General features: G+C 50.5%; 1 protein-coding gene across 5 annotated transcripts; it reads right to left on the minus strand.

Annotated features, from left to right (window-relative positions):
- Positions 1–212: 212 nt before the first annotated feature.
- On the minus strand, positions 213–15020 carry IFFO1 (intermediate filament family orphan 1). 5 transcript variants are annotated; one of them, XM_043501134.1, is made up of 10 exons: positions 14089–14969; positions 8109–8169; positions 7928–8023; positions 7429–7569; positions 6954–6962; positions 6352–6536; positions 5166–5286; positions 4093–4185; positions 3700–3830; positions 213–993 (listed from the first exon to the last, which is right to left on the minus strand). In XM_043501134.1, exons 1-10 carry the CDS (start codon positions 14817–14819, stop codon positions 891–893), a joined length of 1671 nt encoding a protein of 556 aa, XP_043357069.1. In that variant the 5' UTR covers positions 14820–14969; the 3' UTR covers positions 213–890. The 5 variants fall into 5 exon arrangements, with proteins under 5 accessions (XP_043357069.1, XP_038242944.1, XP_038242942.1 ...); XM_038387016.2 differs by having other exon boundaries at positions 4093–4188; positions 6352–6512; positions 14089–14966; XM_038387014.2 differs by having other exon boundaries at positions 4093–4188; positions 14089–14966.
- Between the last annotated feature and the right edge of the window lie 947 nt (positions 15021–15967).

Raw genomic sequence — 15967 nt, forward strand, 5'->3', positions numbered from 1 at the left:
ATCAAAATACTAAGTGCAGTCCCTGGAGGGCAGTGTGACCCCAACAATGGAGCCCTCTTCTCTTCCCCACCATGTTCCAGCAGAAGCTGCAACAACAGACTCTTCCCTGCAGCAGTGCCCAGGCAGTGCCCAATCTGGACTACTTACAGGAAGCTTCCTCTCAGCAGTGTCCTTCAACTCCCACACAAGATAAATAAAACCCCACACAGCTGTAGAAAAGGGCATTATTGTCCCATTTAATGAGTCCTCATTTCCAGCACAAACACATACACGTGTCATCACACCAGAGATGCGCAGCAAAGCAAAGTGCATGGAAGGGGCAGGAGCCAATGGCCCTTTCCCCATCCTCAAGGAGAGAAGAAGCTCTCGGTACCTTGTGCACTGTGGCACAGGGACCACGTGAGTGTTCATTGAGCACTGAGGACAGAGAGAGCCCAGCACTCGGCCCAGTTGGCACCAATGTTTGCAGACGGGCACAGCTCCAGTTCTACTTCTGAGCAGCACAAGGGGTGCAGAGGGAGACAGGTCAAGTATACCAGGACAGGGGACGGATGCAGTGGGTCTGGGAGGTCCCCAGGAGACAGGTCCCAGGGGATGCTGCTATAATAAAGTTGGCTCCTCCCTGTCTGAACCCCAGTAAGATCCATGTGGGGGAGGGGAAGACAGAGGTGGGGAGAGAGAAGGGGACCCTATGTGAGGGCCTCAGTTCTAACTAGTTGTTCTCATTTACAACATGTCCTTTTGGGGTAAATTTCCCACCCCTGACCCGAATGAGGAGAAATTTGATAACAGAGTTCTGATGGTGGCTCCCTGTCCCTGTCAGTCTCTCCCAGCCACAGTTCAGACACCCCTGCTCTCTGCCTTGCCAGGAGGGTGAAGGGCCTCTCAAATTATCTGATAGAAGCATCTGTTGGGAGGTCGTGATTTGACTCCTCGGTATCCTCATTCAGGGCCGGTTCACTGTTAGAGAGTGGTGTGAAAGCAGGAGACTTTCTGAAAGAGAACAAAGGGCAGGGGTCACGTGGGCACCAGATTTGGGGAAGGAAGGAGGAGGGAGAGAAGCAGAGCTATTATAACTAGGGCTGTCGATTAATCACAGTTAACTCATGTGATTAACTTAAAAAAATTAATCTCGATTAATCGCAGTTTTAATCATACTGTTAAACAATAGAATACCAATTAAAATGTATTAAATATTTTGGATTTTTTTCATATATATTGTACTCAGTGTTGTAACTGAAATCAAAGTGTATATTATTTATTACAAATATTTGCACTGTAAAAATGATAAAAGAAATAGTATTTTTCAATTCACCTCATATAAATACTGTAGTGCAATCTCTTTGTCGTGAAAATGCAACTTACAAATGTAGATTTTTTTTTGTTACATAACTGCACTCAAAAACAAAACAATGTAAATCTTCAGAGCCTACAAGTCCACTCAGTCCTACTTCTTGTTCAGCCAATTGCTAAGACAAACAAGTTTGTTTACATTTATGGGAGAAAGTGCTGCCCTCTTCTTGTTTATAACGTCACCAGAAAGTGAGAACAGGCATTCGCATGGGACTTTTGTAGCCGGCATTGCAAGGTATTCACATGCTAGATATGCTAAACATCTGTATGCCCCTTCGTGCTTCGGCCACATTCCAGAGGACATGCTTCCACGCTGATGACGCTCGTAAAAAAAATAATGCGTTAATTAAATTTGTGACCAAACTCCTTGGGGGAGCATTGTATATTCCCTGCTCTGTTTTACCTGCATTCTGCCATATATTTCACATTATAGCAGTCTCGGATGATGACCCAGCACGTTGTTAATTTAAAGAACACTTTCACCGCAGAATTCACAAAAGGCAAAGAAGGTATCAATGTGAGATTTCTAAAGATAGCTACAGCACTCAACCCAAGGTTTAAGAATCTGAAGTGCCTTCCAAAATCCAAGAGGGACGAGATGTGGAGCATGTTTTCAGAAGTCTTAAAAGAGCAACACTCTGATGCGAAAAGTACAGAACCTGAACCACCAAAAAAGAAAATCAACCTTCTGCTGGCGGCATCTGACAGATAATGAAAATGAACATGTATTGGTCTGCACTGCTTTGGACTGTTATCAAGCAGAACCCGTCATCAGCATGGATGCATGTCACCTGGAATGGTGGTTGAAGCATGAAGGGACATATGAATATTTAGCGCATCTGGCATGTAAATATCTTGCAACGCCTGCTACAACAATACCATAAGAATGCCTATTCTCACTTTCAGGTGACATTGTAAACAAGAAGCAGACAGCATTATCTTGTTCAGCATTGGCTGAACAAGAAGTAAGACTGAGTGGACTTGTAGGCTCTAAAGTTTTAAATTGTTTTATTTTTGAGTGCAGTTATGTAAAAAAAAAAATCTACATTTGTAAGTTCAACTTGCATGATAAGAGATTGCACCACAGTACTTGTATTAGGTGAATTGAAAAAATACTATTTCTTTTGGTTTTTTACAGTGCAAATAATTGTAATAAAAATAAAATAAGCACTGTATACTCTATATTGTGTGTTGTAATTGAAATCAGTATATTTGAAAAGGTAGAAAACATCCAAAAATATTTAAATAAATGGTATTCTGTTATTGTTTAACAGTGCAATTAATTGCGATTAATTTTTTTAATTGCTTGACAGCCCTAATTATAACTGATACCTAGGGGGTGCTGTATAACCAGATGGATTCCTCAGGCAGTGGAAGGGGTGCAGTTAACACTGGGAAGTAAACATGTGACATTAGATGGGTCCTGTAGAGCACCACTGAGAGGGTAAGGGGGTTATATGGAGCCTAAATAAATGCTGGTGCCAATGATGGGGAGCTTTGCTCAGAACAATATCCTGGCAGTACCCAGCAGAGGGGGATATGGAGGAGGGAAGTGACACTGTGAACTCATTCCAGCAGGGCTCAGCCCAGAGCTGCACTGATTTCATACTCCCACAGGCCAGCAGAATGTCCCAGCAGATCAGTGATGCTCTATTGCAGGTTCTCTTTAGACAGTGACATCATGTGTCAAAGCTGACAGCTGAACATGATTCATCTGCCATAGGCACCTGGCACCAAATTCAACTCCTGTGAGGAGTCTGCAAGGCGGTTACAGCTGATCATTCAGAGTCCAATCCAGTTGTGACAGCCAGCCCGGCCCCTCACCCATCAATGCACTAGCTCCCATTTCCCTTGTGAGGACTGGGAACAAACTCCAGGAGCCTCAATTCCCAGTCCCCCAGTAGCTCCCACTCTTCTCCCAGCGCTGGGAGTAGAACCTTGTCTGTGTGGGAGATGGAACAAACCTCAGTGCCTTCCCTCTCCAAGTACAAGGCGCATTTCTTTGACTTTGCCTTCTCTAACTTAAGATATAGAGCAACATGTAAATTCAAAACAAACAATGCCACCCCCTCCTCCCCCAAAGCACTGCACTGTGCACACTTTGCTCCCTGGGGAGAGGATGAGTGAACAAACACCACATGACAAATATGTGGTCACGATACTTAATCTGGAAGGCATTCAGATACTACAGAGAGGAGTGCAGTACACAAATCTATAAAGCACAGAACTGAATTGAACCCAAGAGTTCTAACTCCATCTCCTGACTCTGAGCCACTAGATCCAATGCCCCTCCCAGAGCTGGGATTGGAACCCAGGAATCCTGGCCCTCCCTATCCTGGAGCTCACCTGTCTCCAGACTGGGTGATGAGCCGGCGGCAGGTCTCCATCTGCACATCCAGCCCACGCTTCATGCTGCACATTTCCATGTATTCATGCAGGTGCCGATTCATGTCATTCTTTGCTGTTGCAAGCTCCAGCTGCACAAGGGGGAGCAATGAGGAGCTGAACCTGCTGGTGTGGCACTATCCGTGCCACATGGGACCATTGCATACTGTCCCAGCCAGCCCGCCAGAGGACACTGACTATCTTCTCCTCCAACCAGGGGACACTGCCCAGCTTCACCAGCCAGTCATAGGGCGACATCCACAATTACCAACTTTCTTGTCCATCCTTGGCTCTATCCCTACATCTTCCATCTCCTTGCCCGCCCCCATCTTCTCCACTATGTCCTTCTCCTACCTCTATTTGGTCGATGGTTTCCTGATATTCCTTCTCGCGGCTCTTGAAGAGCGACTCTGTGTCCTTAATCACCTTCTCCAGACAGTCATCCTGTTGCTGGGGGAGAAGAGGGTGCCATGATGTTTGGAGACAGTGCAGTTGCCAGACATCAGAAAGCACAGAGTGAGAGATCAGAGAAAGACCAGGCAGCATCAGAGGGAGCAAGGACAGGGTAGAGAACAGAGACAGACAGACAGTGACACAGGATAAGGGTGGGTGTGTTCCCAGTTCATACAAATCACATTTAACAGGCCACAACTACAGCCTGACCCCGTGTTTGCATTCACTGGTACAGCTACATCTGTAGACACTTGATCAGCCAGGGCTCTCCCATCTAGCAGCAGGGATGGGACAGACAGCCTGGGACCATTGACAGTGGGAAGTTTTGTCCTGAAAAAGCACAGCATTGCCCTGAGACATTGAGGATTGTGGCAGACAGGCAGCCCCCCATTGCCAACAGCCCCCCCGAGACCCCATAACTGTTAATCCACAAGGGTCAAGGGGAGCAGCTGGAGTTCTGGCTATGCAGGGGCCTTGGCCAACTGGACTTTCAGGTCTCATCTTAGGTGGTGCAGAATAAGTTTCCTTCTCACTCAAGGGGCTGATAGTCTCAATGGCGGGTTTAAGGGACAGAATGAGAGCAGCTAAAGATGGCACCTTCCCAGCTGGGTAGGATTTTTCTATGCTTGCTGGTTTTGGCAAGCACCTCTGACAAGAGGCCTTAGGCCAGTCTGAAAAAAGAGATCTGGGCACATTTTACAGGGCCAGGGTGGTGTAGATAACTGGTGGGGGGCAGGCCATGTAGGGCCTAGATAGGGGTGTTTGAATATTCTATATTTGAATGAGAGCTTTGGGGTAACAAACATTCAAGGCTGCACTGCAGCAGAGAACTATCCAATCCATTAGAAATGGGCGAGTATTTGTGTAGGAATTAGCATAAACAGGAATGAGGGATCCACACCGTACCAGAGAGAGAGAGAGAGAGAAGGGTAGCTGGAGATGGGGGTATGACTGGAGCATGAAGCTGGTGTTACCTCCCCTTGCACCTCTGCAGCTGCTATGGCATATCCGGAGAAATCCTCCCAGAGCAGCAGCGTTTCCTCTGTCTCCTCCCATGTGAGACTGTCACAGTCATCCTCAAAATCATACTCCCTCCTGGGGACAAGGAAACCGCATGTCAGCAAAGAGAGGAGAACTCTCCCAGTAGGAAGAGCTACAAAGTGTGAGGCTTCAAAACTAATTGTGGGGGAATTCCCAATCCTGGCCTTTCCCCGCAGGAAGGTGCTGTAATGCAGTGGTTTTGAAACTGTGGGTTGTGACCCAGTACTGGGATAGAAGGTACTGGGTCGTGGCAGCTCTGGTCAGCATTGCTGACTGGGCCATTAAAAGTCCCGTCAGCAGTGCTGCCCAGCTAAGGCAGTCTAGTCCCTACCTGTTCTGACACCGCGCTGCGCCCTGGAAGTGGCCAGCAGCAGGTCCGGCTTCTAGGCGGGGGGACCACAGGGCTCTGCGCACTGCCCCCACCTCAAGCACCAGCTCTGCACTCCCATTGGCCAGTTCCCGGCCAATGGGAGATGGGGGTCGGGGGGTGCCTGAGGGCGAGAGCTCTGTGGAGCTGCTTGCGCGCCTCCGCCTAGGAGCCAGACCTGCTGCTGGCCACTTCTGGGGCACAGCGCAGTCCGCAGTGCCAGGGTAGGCGGGAAGCCTGCCTCTGTACCCCGGCTGCGCCGTTGACTGGGAACCACCAGAGGTAAGCAGGTGCCCCAACTCCCTGCCCCAGCCCTGAGCCTCCCCTCCTGTCCCCAAACCCAGAGCCCCCTCCTGCACTCCAAACCCCTCATTCCTGGCCCCATCCCAAAGCCTGCACTCCCAGCCCAAAGCCCTGACCCCCTCCTGCACCCCAACCCTCTGCCCCAGCCCAGAGCCCCTCCCACACCCTAAACCCCTCATCCCCAGCTCCATTGGGTCATGGGCATCAACAATTTTCTTCTACTGGGTCGCCAGAAAAAAAAGTTTGAAAACCACTGCTGTAATGAATACAGAAGAGCCATTGGCTGTGGGAGAGCTTTCAGCTACACCAATCCCAGCCTCTCCCAGCATGGGGAAGAGCTGTAGGGAACAGGGCAGGAGAGCTGGCTGTAACAGAACTCACAGCGACTCCAGTCCCAGCCTGTCTCAGCAGCAGGTGTGGGGCAGAAGTAAAGGCTGGGTTACACTCACAGCTGGTTCAGCATCCTCTGCATCTCCTCATTGATGCTCATGGCTGTGGTCTCTTCATCTTCCTCCTCTTCAGGCTTTTTGGCGGCATCGTTCTCAGACAGTGAAGCGTCCTCATCACTGATCAGCTTCCGCTCCCGCTTCCGCCCCGCCGCGGCTGGGACCTTAATGGGAGACAAGTGCAGAGACTACAGAAACAAGGCCGGGTCCAAGGTCGGGTTGTTGAGAGGAGATGGAGGGGAAAGGAATGGCATAGGGGTAGGAAGATAGGGAAAGTAAGAAAGAAAGAAGGAAGAAGAGAGAGCGAGAGAGAGGGGCTTATTATGATCAGGTTAAAGATGGTGCAATGGATAAAATGTGATTTTAGAATATTTTAAAATTAAAAATTATGCAACTAAAGATGGAATCTGTGAACCTGATGGGAAGAATGTGGTTTAATTGAAGAACTCAACTCTCCCCGCCCCCAGATCCAGAGACAGAGGGAAAGGGAAAGGCAGAGAGAGGAAGAAGAGACAGTCTAAGTGAAATATGTCAATATTTACAGTCAAACCTTAGTTTACAGAAAGTGTCTAAATTGTACATATTCTTAACTGAATGAAACTAACCAGCTGCTTCTGTAGGGGGAAGGGAGAGAGAGTGAGACAGGGACAGAGCAAGCGAGTGAGAAAGAGAGACAGGGACAGGGACAGAGAGAAAGGCAGAGAGAGAAGAGGGGGTGGAGAGAGAAGGGGTTAGAGACAGACACTTCGCACCATGTCTCCCTCTTCTGCAGCTGCTCCCCTATTACTCAGGAGTCCCAGTGCCTAATATCTCTGAATAATGAGTTGGATGGGTACTCCTAATGCCTCGAGTAAAGTCTGCAGTTCTCAGCCTCCTCCTCTTGCCTCTCTGCCTGTTGCTCCCCACTCCAATGCATGTAACCCAATATGGAGAGCAGGTGAACTCATGGAACAAGACTTATAGTGACTGAGCCCCTCCTCTGCAAGAGTCATGCAAGTGCTTTTGTCTCTCCCCCTTGGCTGGAAGCTCCTTCCCCCAGTGGTAGCTGTTTCGCTTGGGACAGCAGCAGGTGCATCTCACCTGAAACATTTTGATCATGTCCTCACAGTTACGCTGCTGTGCCACATCACACAGCTTGGCTGTGATGTCAATGCGCCGACAGATATCCATGTCCACTTTCATGGCCTTCTCTTGGATCTTGGTATCCAGCTCTGTGAGGTTCTGACCCAGTGAGAACCAGCCCAGCACATGGTGCAAGGGGACAGAGGAAAAGGATAGTTAGACAAGGCACACGGAACCCTCTAACACAGAGTTCTGACAGAATTCTCCTGGGCATGGTGAGGGAGATCATCATGCTAGAGGCATTATAATCAGGGCCAGGCACTGTCAGGGCATTGCTGAGGGAGCTCACGCTGGAGGCTTTCCCCATGCACTCAGGTTGGGCACTGCATCACTCTGCAGACATTCCTTGTTTGGCATTACTATGAGAAAACACACATCCGTCTGCCGAGCCATGGGATGGGTTCACAATGTCTTGGCTAATGGCTGAGTGTGTATGCTGGGTGGACAGGGCACTCACATTGCTCATCAGTCCCTTGAAGACAACCAACTCTGCCTTGAGCTGCTCCACCTTCAGGGCCAGCTCCTCCTGGCATGCTTCAGCCTCCTGGGCCTCCTGCTCGGGGGGGAAAGGGAAACACTGGAATCAGTGCCAGGGAAATGAGTCTAGGGTGCAGGGGGAGTGGGGATGGGCCCCTCACCTCATGCAGCTCAGTCACTTGGTCCTGCAGCTGGACACGCACAGTATACTCCTCTTCCCACCTAGTGAGACAAATGTGCCAATTACACTCTGCCTATCCCACAGCACCCTCTGCTGGGGAGGGCAGAGCTGGCAGCTGCAGGTTGCCTTCCTCACTGCTGAACTGCGCACTACGGGATCCTCTCTAGTCATACAAGGAGTATTGGGAGTGGGGGAGAGAATTTGCTCTGGAATTTGCTGCCCTTCCTTTCCAAACAGCTACAGCTGTTGGATGCATGTCACGCCTTCCAACCATGAGCTGGTCCCTGCCACAGACTCTACTGATCTCACTCAGAATTCACCAACTGCCTTTCACGTCACAGTGCGGGGCCCTCAGGACACCAACCACAAGCTGTATTTAGCAGCTGAAACACACTCCCCAGGACCAGATTAGATCAATTGGCAGATCTAGCCCATTGTCCTCTCTGCCCCTCCCCACCATACCAGTTCAGGCGAGTGGCCTCCAGCCTGGGCTATACTGGGTTTTGCTGTACAGGCAGTAACAGGCGTTGGGCTGTATTGGGCACTGAGGGGCTGTCACAATCTGTGCTGTGCTTGTGTTAGTGTTATATTTATATAGAGATATGCTGTTTTATTAAATGGGGCTGTACTGGGACAGTGGATAGACAGTGGATAGAACTCTGCAAAGGGCTCCACTATACAGGGCTGTACTGTGTTGTGATGGGCTATGCAATGTGGTATAACCGGCTATGCCAGTGGTGGGCAAAGTACAGCCCGGGGTCCACATCTGGCCCTCCAAATGTTTTAATCTGGCCCCTGAGCTCCTGCCAGGAAGTGGGGTCTGGGGCTTGCCCTGCTGTGGTGCTCCAGCTGGGGAGCGGAGTCGAGGTCTTGCCCCACTCTGCATGGTTCCTGGAAGCAGGAGCATGTCCCCTCTCTGGCTCCTACATGTAGGGGCAGCCAGAGGGTTCCACCTGCTGCCACAGCCCCAACCGCTGCCCTCGCAGCTCCTATTGGCCGGGAACCGCAAATAATGGGAGCTGCAGGGGCAGCGCCTGTGGACAGGGTAGTGTGCAGAGCTGTCTGGCCGCACCTTCACGTAGGAGCCAGAGGGGTGACATGCTGCTGTTTCTGGGAGCTGCATGAGGTAAGCACTGCCCTGAGCCTGCCCCCCTGAACCCTTCCCACACCTCAACCCCCTGCCCCAACCCAGATCCCCCTCCTGCCCTCCGAACCCCTCGGTCACAGCATGGAGCACCCTCCTACACCTCCAACCCCTTGCCAGCCCCACCCCAGAGCCCGCACCTCCAGTGGGAGCCCTCCTGCCCTCCAACCCCCAATTTCATGATCATTCATGGCCCTTCCACCAAAAAGTTTGCCCACCCCTGGGCTATGCTATCATCCTGTGTATTGCACTGCGATGGGCTGTGTTGAACTGGCCTATTTTATGTTAGGTTGTATTGGTTATTCAGGGATTATGTTACACCGGGTTGTACTGCACTGCAGCTGGGCTGCAAAGAGTTGTTCTGCCCTGGTTATGTTGGGTTTCAATTGGTTGCACTATACTTAGGCTGTATTATGTTGCAAAAGACTGCTATATTAAGCTATATTTCTCTGCAGCATGCTGGCTATGCTGCAATTATTGCAAGATGACTGGCAGTTTTATGCTGGTTGTGTTGTGCTGCAATGGGCTACAATACTCTAAGCTATATTTCATCACTATGTGTTGTGCCATTCTGTGCTATATTAGCTTGTGTGGTACAGTTTTATGTTGTGCTGTATTGCAATGTGTTGATCCATGTTTTGTTATGTTGGGCTGGGTTGTATTTCACTTTGCTAATTAACTGTATCCTCTCCCATATTTAGTTCATATTGGTTGGTGGTGCACTGTATTGGCCCCTGCTCTATTGTGTTGAACAGTGCAGCACGAGGTGGTTGCTATTCCACTTCCATTTCCTTTGGGTGAGTGGAATTTTCTCATTGGGCTGGGCACTCATTATGAGTTGCCAACTCTTGCAATTTTATCATGATTCTTACAATAGTTGGTGTTTTTCTTAAAGCCTCAGCCCCTGGAATTGTATAATAACATGAAAATCTCAGCTTCTAGTGCTCGTGGCTGGGCAGAAAAGTTTGAAAACGTGAATCCTAAAAGCTCAGAAATCAGAAGGCAAATAGAAAGAACCCCACATTTATTATCTCATGATTTTTAAGCCAGTCTCCTGATTTCTGGTGTCTGGCTCATGACTTTGGAATACCTGGGATTGGCAATATTGCTCACTCTTAGAATATGACCCACCCTAAAGCTGCATGCTGGCCTTTTTTATATACCCCAGACCACTGCCCTGAATATGCAGGCAGCCCATCCTCCATCTGCAGGAAAAGAGTCCATGGGGGTTCCTCTTACCTTGATAGGAAAGAACAGGAAAGAGGGAAGAAGAAAGAGATACACAACAGAGGGAAGGACAGAGATACAAGCAGGATGTACCTTCCATAGGAACTGATCAAACAAGGTTTCCATCTCTGAGGAGAAAATGTGTTTCTCTGTCACAAAATACTTCAGTATCTCTTCCTCTCCCTCCTTCTCTCTCCAGATCTGGCTTGCAGTGCTTTCTGCCTCTCTTCCCGTCACTCAACCTGTCTCTCTAGCCCTGTCTACACTAGGAAAATGACCCATTACTGAAACTGCCTTTAAGTAGTGATTCCCCTAAATCATTATGGTGTAGAACAGACAGGGATTTCAACACTGGGTCAGAAAATGACAGTGATACTTTGTGGAAGCAAAACTTCTGTATGGCCTCTCCATCCTTCACCCCCTGCTTACTCTTTCCCTGGCTCTCTCTGTTTCTCTCCTCCTCTCAGATACTCTATCATTCCCATCTGCAATGCACCATTCCTAATAATAACCTCCCTGAACCACTTCCCCCACACAGCCCAGACCAGCCAAGAGGCTCCAGCCAGCATTCTGGATGTTCCTGCAGATTGTGAGCAAAGCTCCCTCCTGTAACCCCTTCTCATCATCCCAAGTCCCCACGGGGACCCACAGATCCTTCCCTTGTATCCAATGTAACACACACATCACTCCTGCGCTGCAATATCCCAGTTTAATCTGCTCGAGGACCAGAAAATGTGAGGGAAGGAAGACAGAAAACCCGAGAGATCCTCTGCCCCATCCGGCCATCCACCAGGCAACACTAGGCCAGCATTTCCAACCCCTCCCCTCCCAGGCCAAGGATAACACCCAGCCCTCCCCATCCAAGCCTCATGACACCATGAGAAAAACAGCATAAAAAAAAAAAATCTGTCTTTAAAAATCAATATCAGCCAGGAATGGGAGATGGGGAATCTCAGAAGCCCTTCCATTGATGTGGGAAAAGTGTGTGGAAAAGGGGAGCCCCACAGCCTCCTACTCCCAGTCAGGACCATAGGAGGTTCACAGCTGCAGCTGCGCATCTCAGAAGGTTCTCGATGTGGGGAAGGGGTTGTGGGACTTCTCTTTCTCCCGTTCCTGCTATTCCTGGCAAAACAATGTAAAAATATGTTACACCAAGCACATCACTGGCCCCCAGACCTGCAGCATCTCTAACCACCTCTCTGCGGATACATTTGGGAGGACACAGGATCACCTACACAATGCCCCTCCCAGTGCTGGGGTGAATATGGGACCCCTCCAAAGCCTTTGAAGTTTTTCAGCATCAAACCAGCTAAAACAAACTCTTGAACTGTGAACAAGCCAAAACAGGCTGGTCATACTCCTGAAGAGCCCAAATAGTTTACAGATTTGGAAACCACCAGACAGAGATTAAAGCCCAGATCCTCAAAGGTTTTCATACACCTAACGCCTATTGAAATAATTGGCCCCTAAATACCTTTGAGGATCTGGGCCAAAGTTACTAGGCTTGGGAAATTCAGGAAGTCTGTAGCAAAGTTCAGAATTGAACGCTGGGTCTCCTGAGTCCCCATTAGTGCCTCAGGGGTGGGCTAGTTCTCCAAAATACCTCAGAAGGATGGCCAGCTCCAGATGTACAATTTAAGTGACTGCTAACCACCACATAGCCAGTCTGTGGAGGGGCTTCAAGAACAGAAACCAGTTCTCCTGGGTCCTACTCTTCATTGCCTTAACCACAAGACCATCTTGTTTCTTCCTACAATCTGTCCTTCATTACCACACCTATTACACTGACATTCCAGCTTGTGTGACTAAAGCCACGGGCAATTCAGTTTTAGCATACTAATTTCAAAAGGAAAAGGGTTGAATGGATGATGCTTGAGTTTTCCATATTAGAGACCTGGGTTCTATTCCTAGTTCCGATAGCAGTGACATTGATCTGCAAAAAAGAGGCAATGGTGGCTGCCTGCCCCTAGGAAAGGGCTCTAAGCATACACTTCATAATAATAATAATAACAACATGTATGACACACACAGAAGAGTAACATTAGCAGTCCATAGAAGAGAAGACTTGAACTCTTGAGCTTCTGTTTCCTAGTCAAGTGCACTTTCCTCTGAGTATCAGGTATTTCATAGAACAGTCTGGTCCCCCCCAACCCCTTCCTATTCCAAATGTAGCTCACAGCACTTCAGCTTCCCCCTCCACAGAGACAAAAAGAAAGCCTGATTATTTTTGAATTATTTGGATCTTGGCACCTGACAGCTAGGGGTTAGCAGAACTGTATGTTTTATGTGGATACTGCCCATAGTTTTGCCCTTTTCATTGCTTAAAACATCCTCCAAAAGCAACACAAGAACATTGGGTTTTTTTAAATTTACATGTCATTTGGCTGTGGGAGAGGTGGGGAAAGAACTTAATGTTTCCAGGATCCCTTAGCCAAGTTACCCCAAATTTGCACCTAACTCCACCCTAGGCCCTGAACTGGGACCTGCTTGTTTTCAGGCTGATCTTATTAAACATGTAAATTTTAGAGCAATTTAAAACTTGACATTAAACAGAAGTGTGGTTGTCATCTTAACTATAGTAAAACAAGGACTTCCCAGTGATATCGAAAGACTATGCAAGAACTTTCAGCACAAGCCAACCACTAGCCCTTGAGGGTCATGAGGAAACTTTCTCTGGGACAGGTTATCCCATCACTACCCCCTACAGGGTTTCCTGAACCTGCCTCTGAAACAGCTGGTGCTAGGATACTGGACTAGATATGCTACAGGACTATGTTCTTATATGAGATTTGGAGACGAAGGACAGGGAGAAAGGGTGGTGAACAGACAGTCCTATCAAGAATTTCTCCAGAGCATTCCCACTACACAGCAAGGTCCCTTGGTCTTTGAAACTGAACTACCACAGTCTTGGAGACTTTGCCCTCACCTCCAAACTTCATCTACTCCCCGACTCCAACTCAGCCCCCCTCCCTGCTCCCTATTTGCCTTGCAAGCCCAGTCTCCTTAAATGCTGTATCATCTCACTCACTGTTGCTAACTCTCAATTTTTTTCTTAAAGTCCCAGCTCCTGGAGTTATGTTAGTTCAGAAGAATCTCAACTTTCATTAAAAAAGTTTCAGGCCCTCATGGTTGGGGTGAAAACCTGGAGCATGTGACCTAAATGCACCATGAATGCTCAAAAACCAGAAGATAAACGAAAAGAGCCCAGCATTTATCATTTTTAAAGTTTTTGTGGTTTGTATCCTGATCTCGTGATTTTTTGGGACGAGTCATGATTTTGAGTGCTTGGAGTTTGCAGTCTGCATTCACCCATGTCCCGCTGCCCCACCTCTCTGCCTCTGCCCTCTCACCTGTGCTAGTAGCCACCTACTCACCACCCTCCTCCCTTCCTTACATTCCCCTGCAGCCCCTCCACTTTTTCACATTTAGCTGTATTCACCCCGCTGCTCCCTACCACTCCATTCTCTGCCCCCTTCTCTTGCCTACATTGACACATCTCCCTGTTGCCCTGGGGCTGCCACTCACTCCCTGCCCCCATTCTCCCTTCAGTCTCCTGCCTGTGCTGGACTCACCCTGCTCCCTTTCTCACCTGCGTTTGTACTCGTCGCGCTCCCTCTTCACCTTGGCCAACACATTGTAGAGGGCTCGGATCTCAGGGGTGATGGTGTCGATCTGCACGCCAACCCCGTCAGGGTGAACCCACGAGACCCCCGGCCCCTGAACCAGGGTGGTCTCAGGTCCTGGGCCCAGCCGACGGGCCTGCGAGAAGGACCAGATGGTGCCTGGCATGAAGCAGGAGGAGGATGAAAAGGGGCTGCCAGACAAGGGTGGAGGCTGGGAAGAAGACGCGAATGGTACCCCAAGGTGGCAGCTGGCAGAGCCCAAAACCCTAGAGGGGGCACAGAGCCCAGCTGGCCGGGAGCTGCCCAGGGCAAGCCCCAGTGGGCGAATGGGGCTGATGAAGCTGGTCTGCACAGCCTGATCCCGGCGCTGCACAGCCCGCAGACGGCTGCCCCCCTCCTCCAGCGCCTGCTGCAGCTGTTTTTCCAGCTGCCGGTTCCTGCGCTCCAGCTCGTGCACCTTGGCCAGGAAGCAGCGGAACCGCAGGTTCAGGGTCTTCAGCACGTTGATGTTGGAGCCCAGGTCATTGCGGAGGGCCATGGCAGCCGGGGGGGCCGGGAACGGGGACACTGCTGAAGCGGGGCCCAGCTCTCCGCCGAGAAAGTCCCCCAGGGGCGCTGGGGGAAGCGGCTCTGGCTCAGCCAGGCCCTGCTGCTCTTGCTGCAGGAGGAAGAGGTTGGGGCCGAATAACGGGTTCATGGCTGCGGCTGGTCCGGGCGGACGGCGAGCGCAGCGCAGCGCAGCGGGGCGAGGGAGGGGGGAGCGGGCCGAGGGGCCAATCAGGGCCCTGGCTGCTGCAGGGCCGCTGTCCGGCAGAGGCGGGGCGAGGCGGGGCGGGGGCTGCGCGGGGAGCAATCGCAGGCGGCGCGGAGGGAGCCGGCTGCCGAGGCGGGGAGGCGACAGGGTAGCCGCTTCCGCTGCGGATGGGAGGGGTCCGGGAATGCAGCAGAAGCGCTGCTGGGGTCGGCTGCTGCCTGCACGTAGGGAGCCGGGCAGGGGGAGGGGGTCGGGGTGGGAGCAAGGCCCGAAGCAGGAGCGCGGGGTGAAGAGAAAATCCTCCGGGGAGGGGGCGCCGCATTCGCGTGCCCCACCGGAGAGCGGTCCAGGCTTTTCCCTTGGGCGAGGGGCTCTACGGCCCGCGGGCCCACCCTGCTTTTCAGACTGGGGCAGCCTAGCGGGCTTCCCTCCAGCCTCGTATCCTGGCTCTGGCCGCGGCCAGCAGCACATGCCCGAAGCCCTGCAGGAGGCAGCGACGAGCTAAGCTAGGTAAAAAGAAAAGGAGGACTTGTGGCACCTTAGAGACGAACACATGGATTCGAGCATAAGCTTTCGTGAGCTACAGCCCACTTCATAATCTGCCTTTACCTCCAAGGCTCTCCGCAGTTTAGTCCCGCCCTACCGCGCTGGCCTATGAATTATCATAGAATCATAGAATATCAGGGTTGGAAGGGACCCCAGAAGGTCATCTAGTCCAACCCCCTGCTCAAAGCAGGACCAAGTCCCAGTTAAATCATCCCAGCCAGGGCTTTGTCGAGCCTGATCTTAAAAACCTCTAAGGAAGGAGATTCTACCACCTCCCTAGGTAACGCATTCCAGTGTTTCACCACCCTCTTAGTGAAAAAGTTTTTCCTAATATCCAATCTAAACCTCCCCCATTGCAACTTGAGACCATTACTCCTCGTTCTGTCATCTGCTACCATTGAGAACAGTCTAGAGCCATCCTCTTTGAAACCCCCTTATGGAGACGTCCGGCCCCTGCCTTCTCGCCCGCCAAAGCCTTGATTCTCCTACAAGCCCTGGGTGCTTTCTCCTCTGCTGCCCCTGAAATATAGGGGGACCTCCCCCTC

The sequence above is a fragment of the Dermochelys coriacea genome, chromosome 1 (assembly GCF_009764565.3).
Source record: "Dermochelys coriacea isolate rDerCor1 chromosome 1, rDerCor1.pri.v4, whole genome shotgun sequence".
Lineage (NCBI taxonomy): Eukaryota > Metazoa > Chordata > Testudines > Dermochelyidae > Dermochelys > Dermochelys coriacea.

Coding starts and splice junctions, on each gene's coding strand:
- IFFO1 (XM_038387014.2), bottom strand. CDS start 14,819: ATGAACCCGTTATTCGGCCCCAACCTCTTCCTCCTGCAGCAAGAGCAG. Junction 8,024..8,108: donor AAGTGACTGAGCTGCATGAG/GTGAGGGGCCCA, acceptor CCCCCCGAGCAG/GAGGCCCAGGAGGCTGAAGC. Junction 994..3,699: donor ATCACCCAGTCTGGAGACAG/GTGAGCTCCAGG, acceptor GTTCTCTTTCAG/AAAGTCTCCTGCTTTCACAC.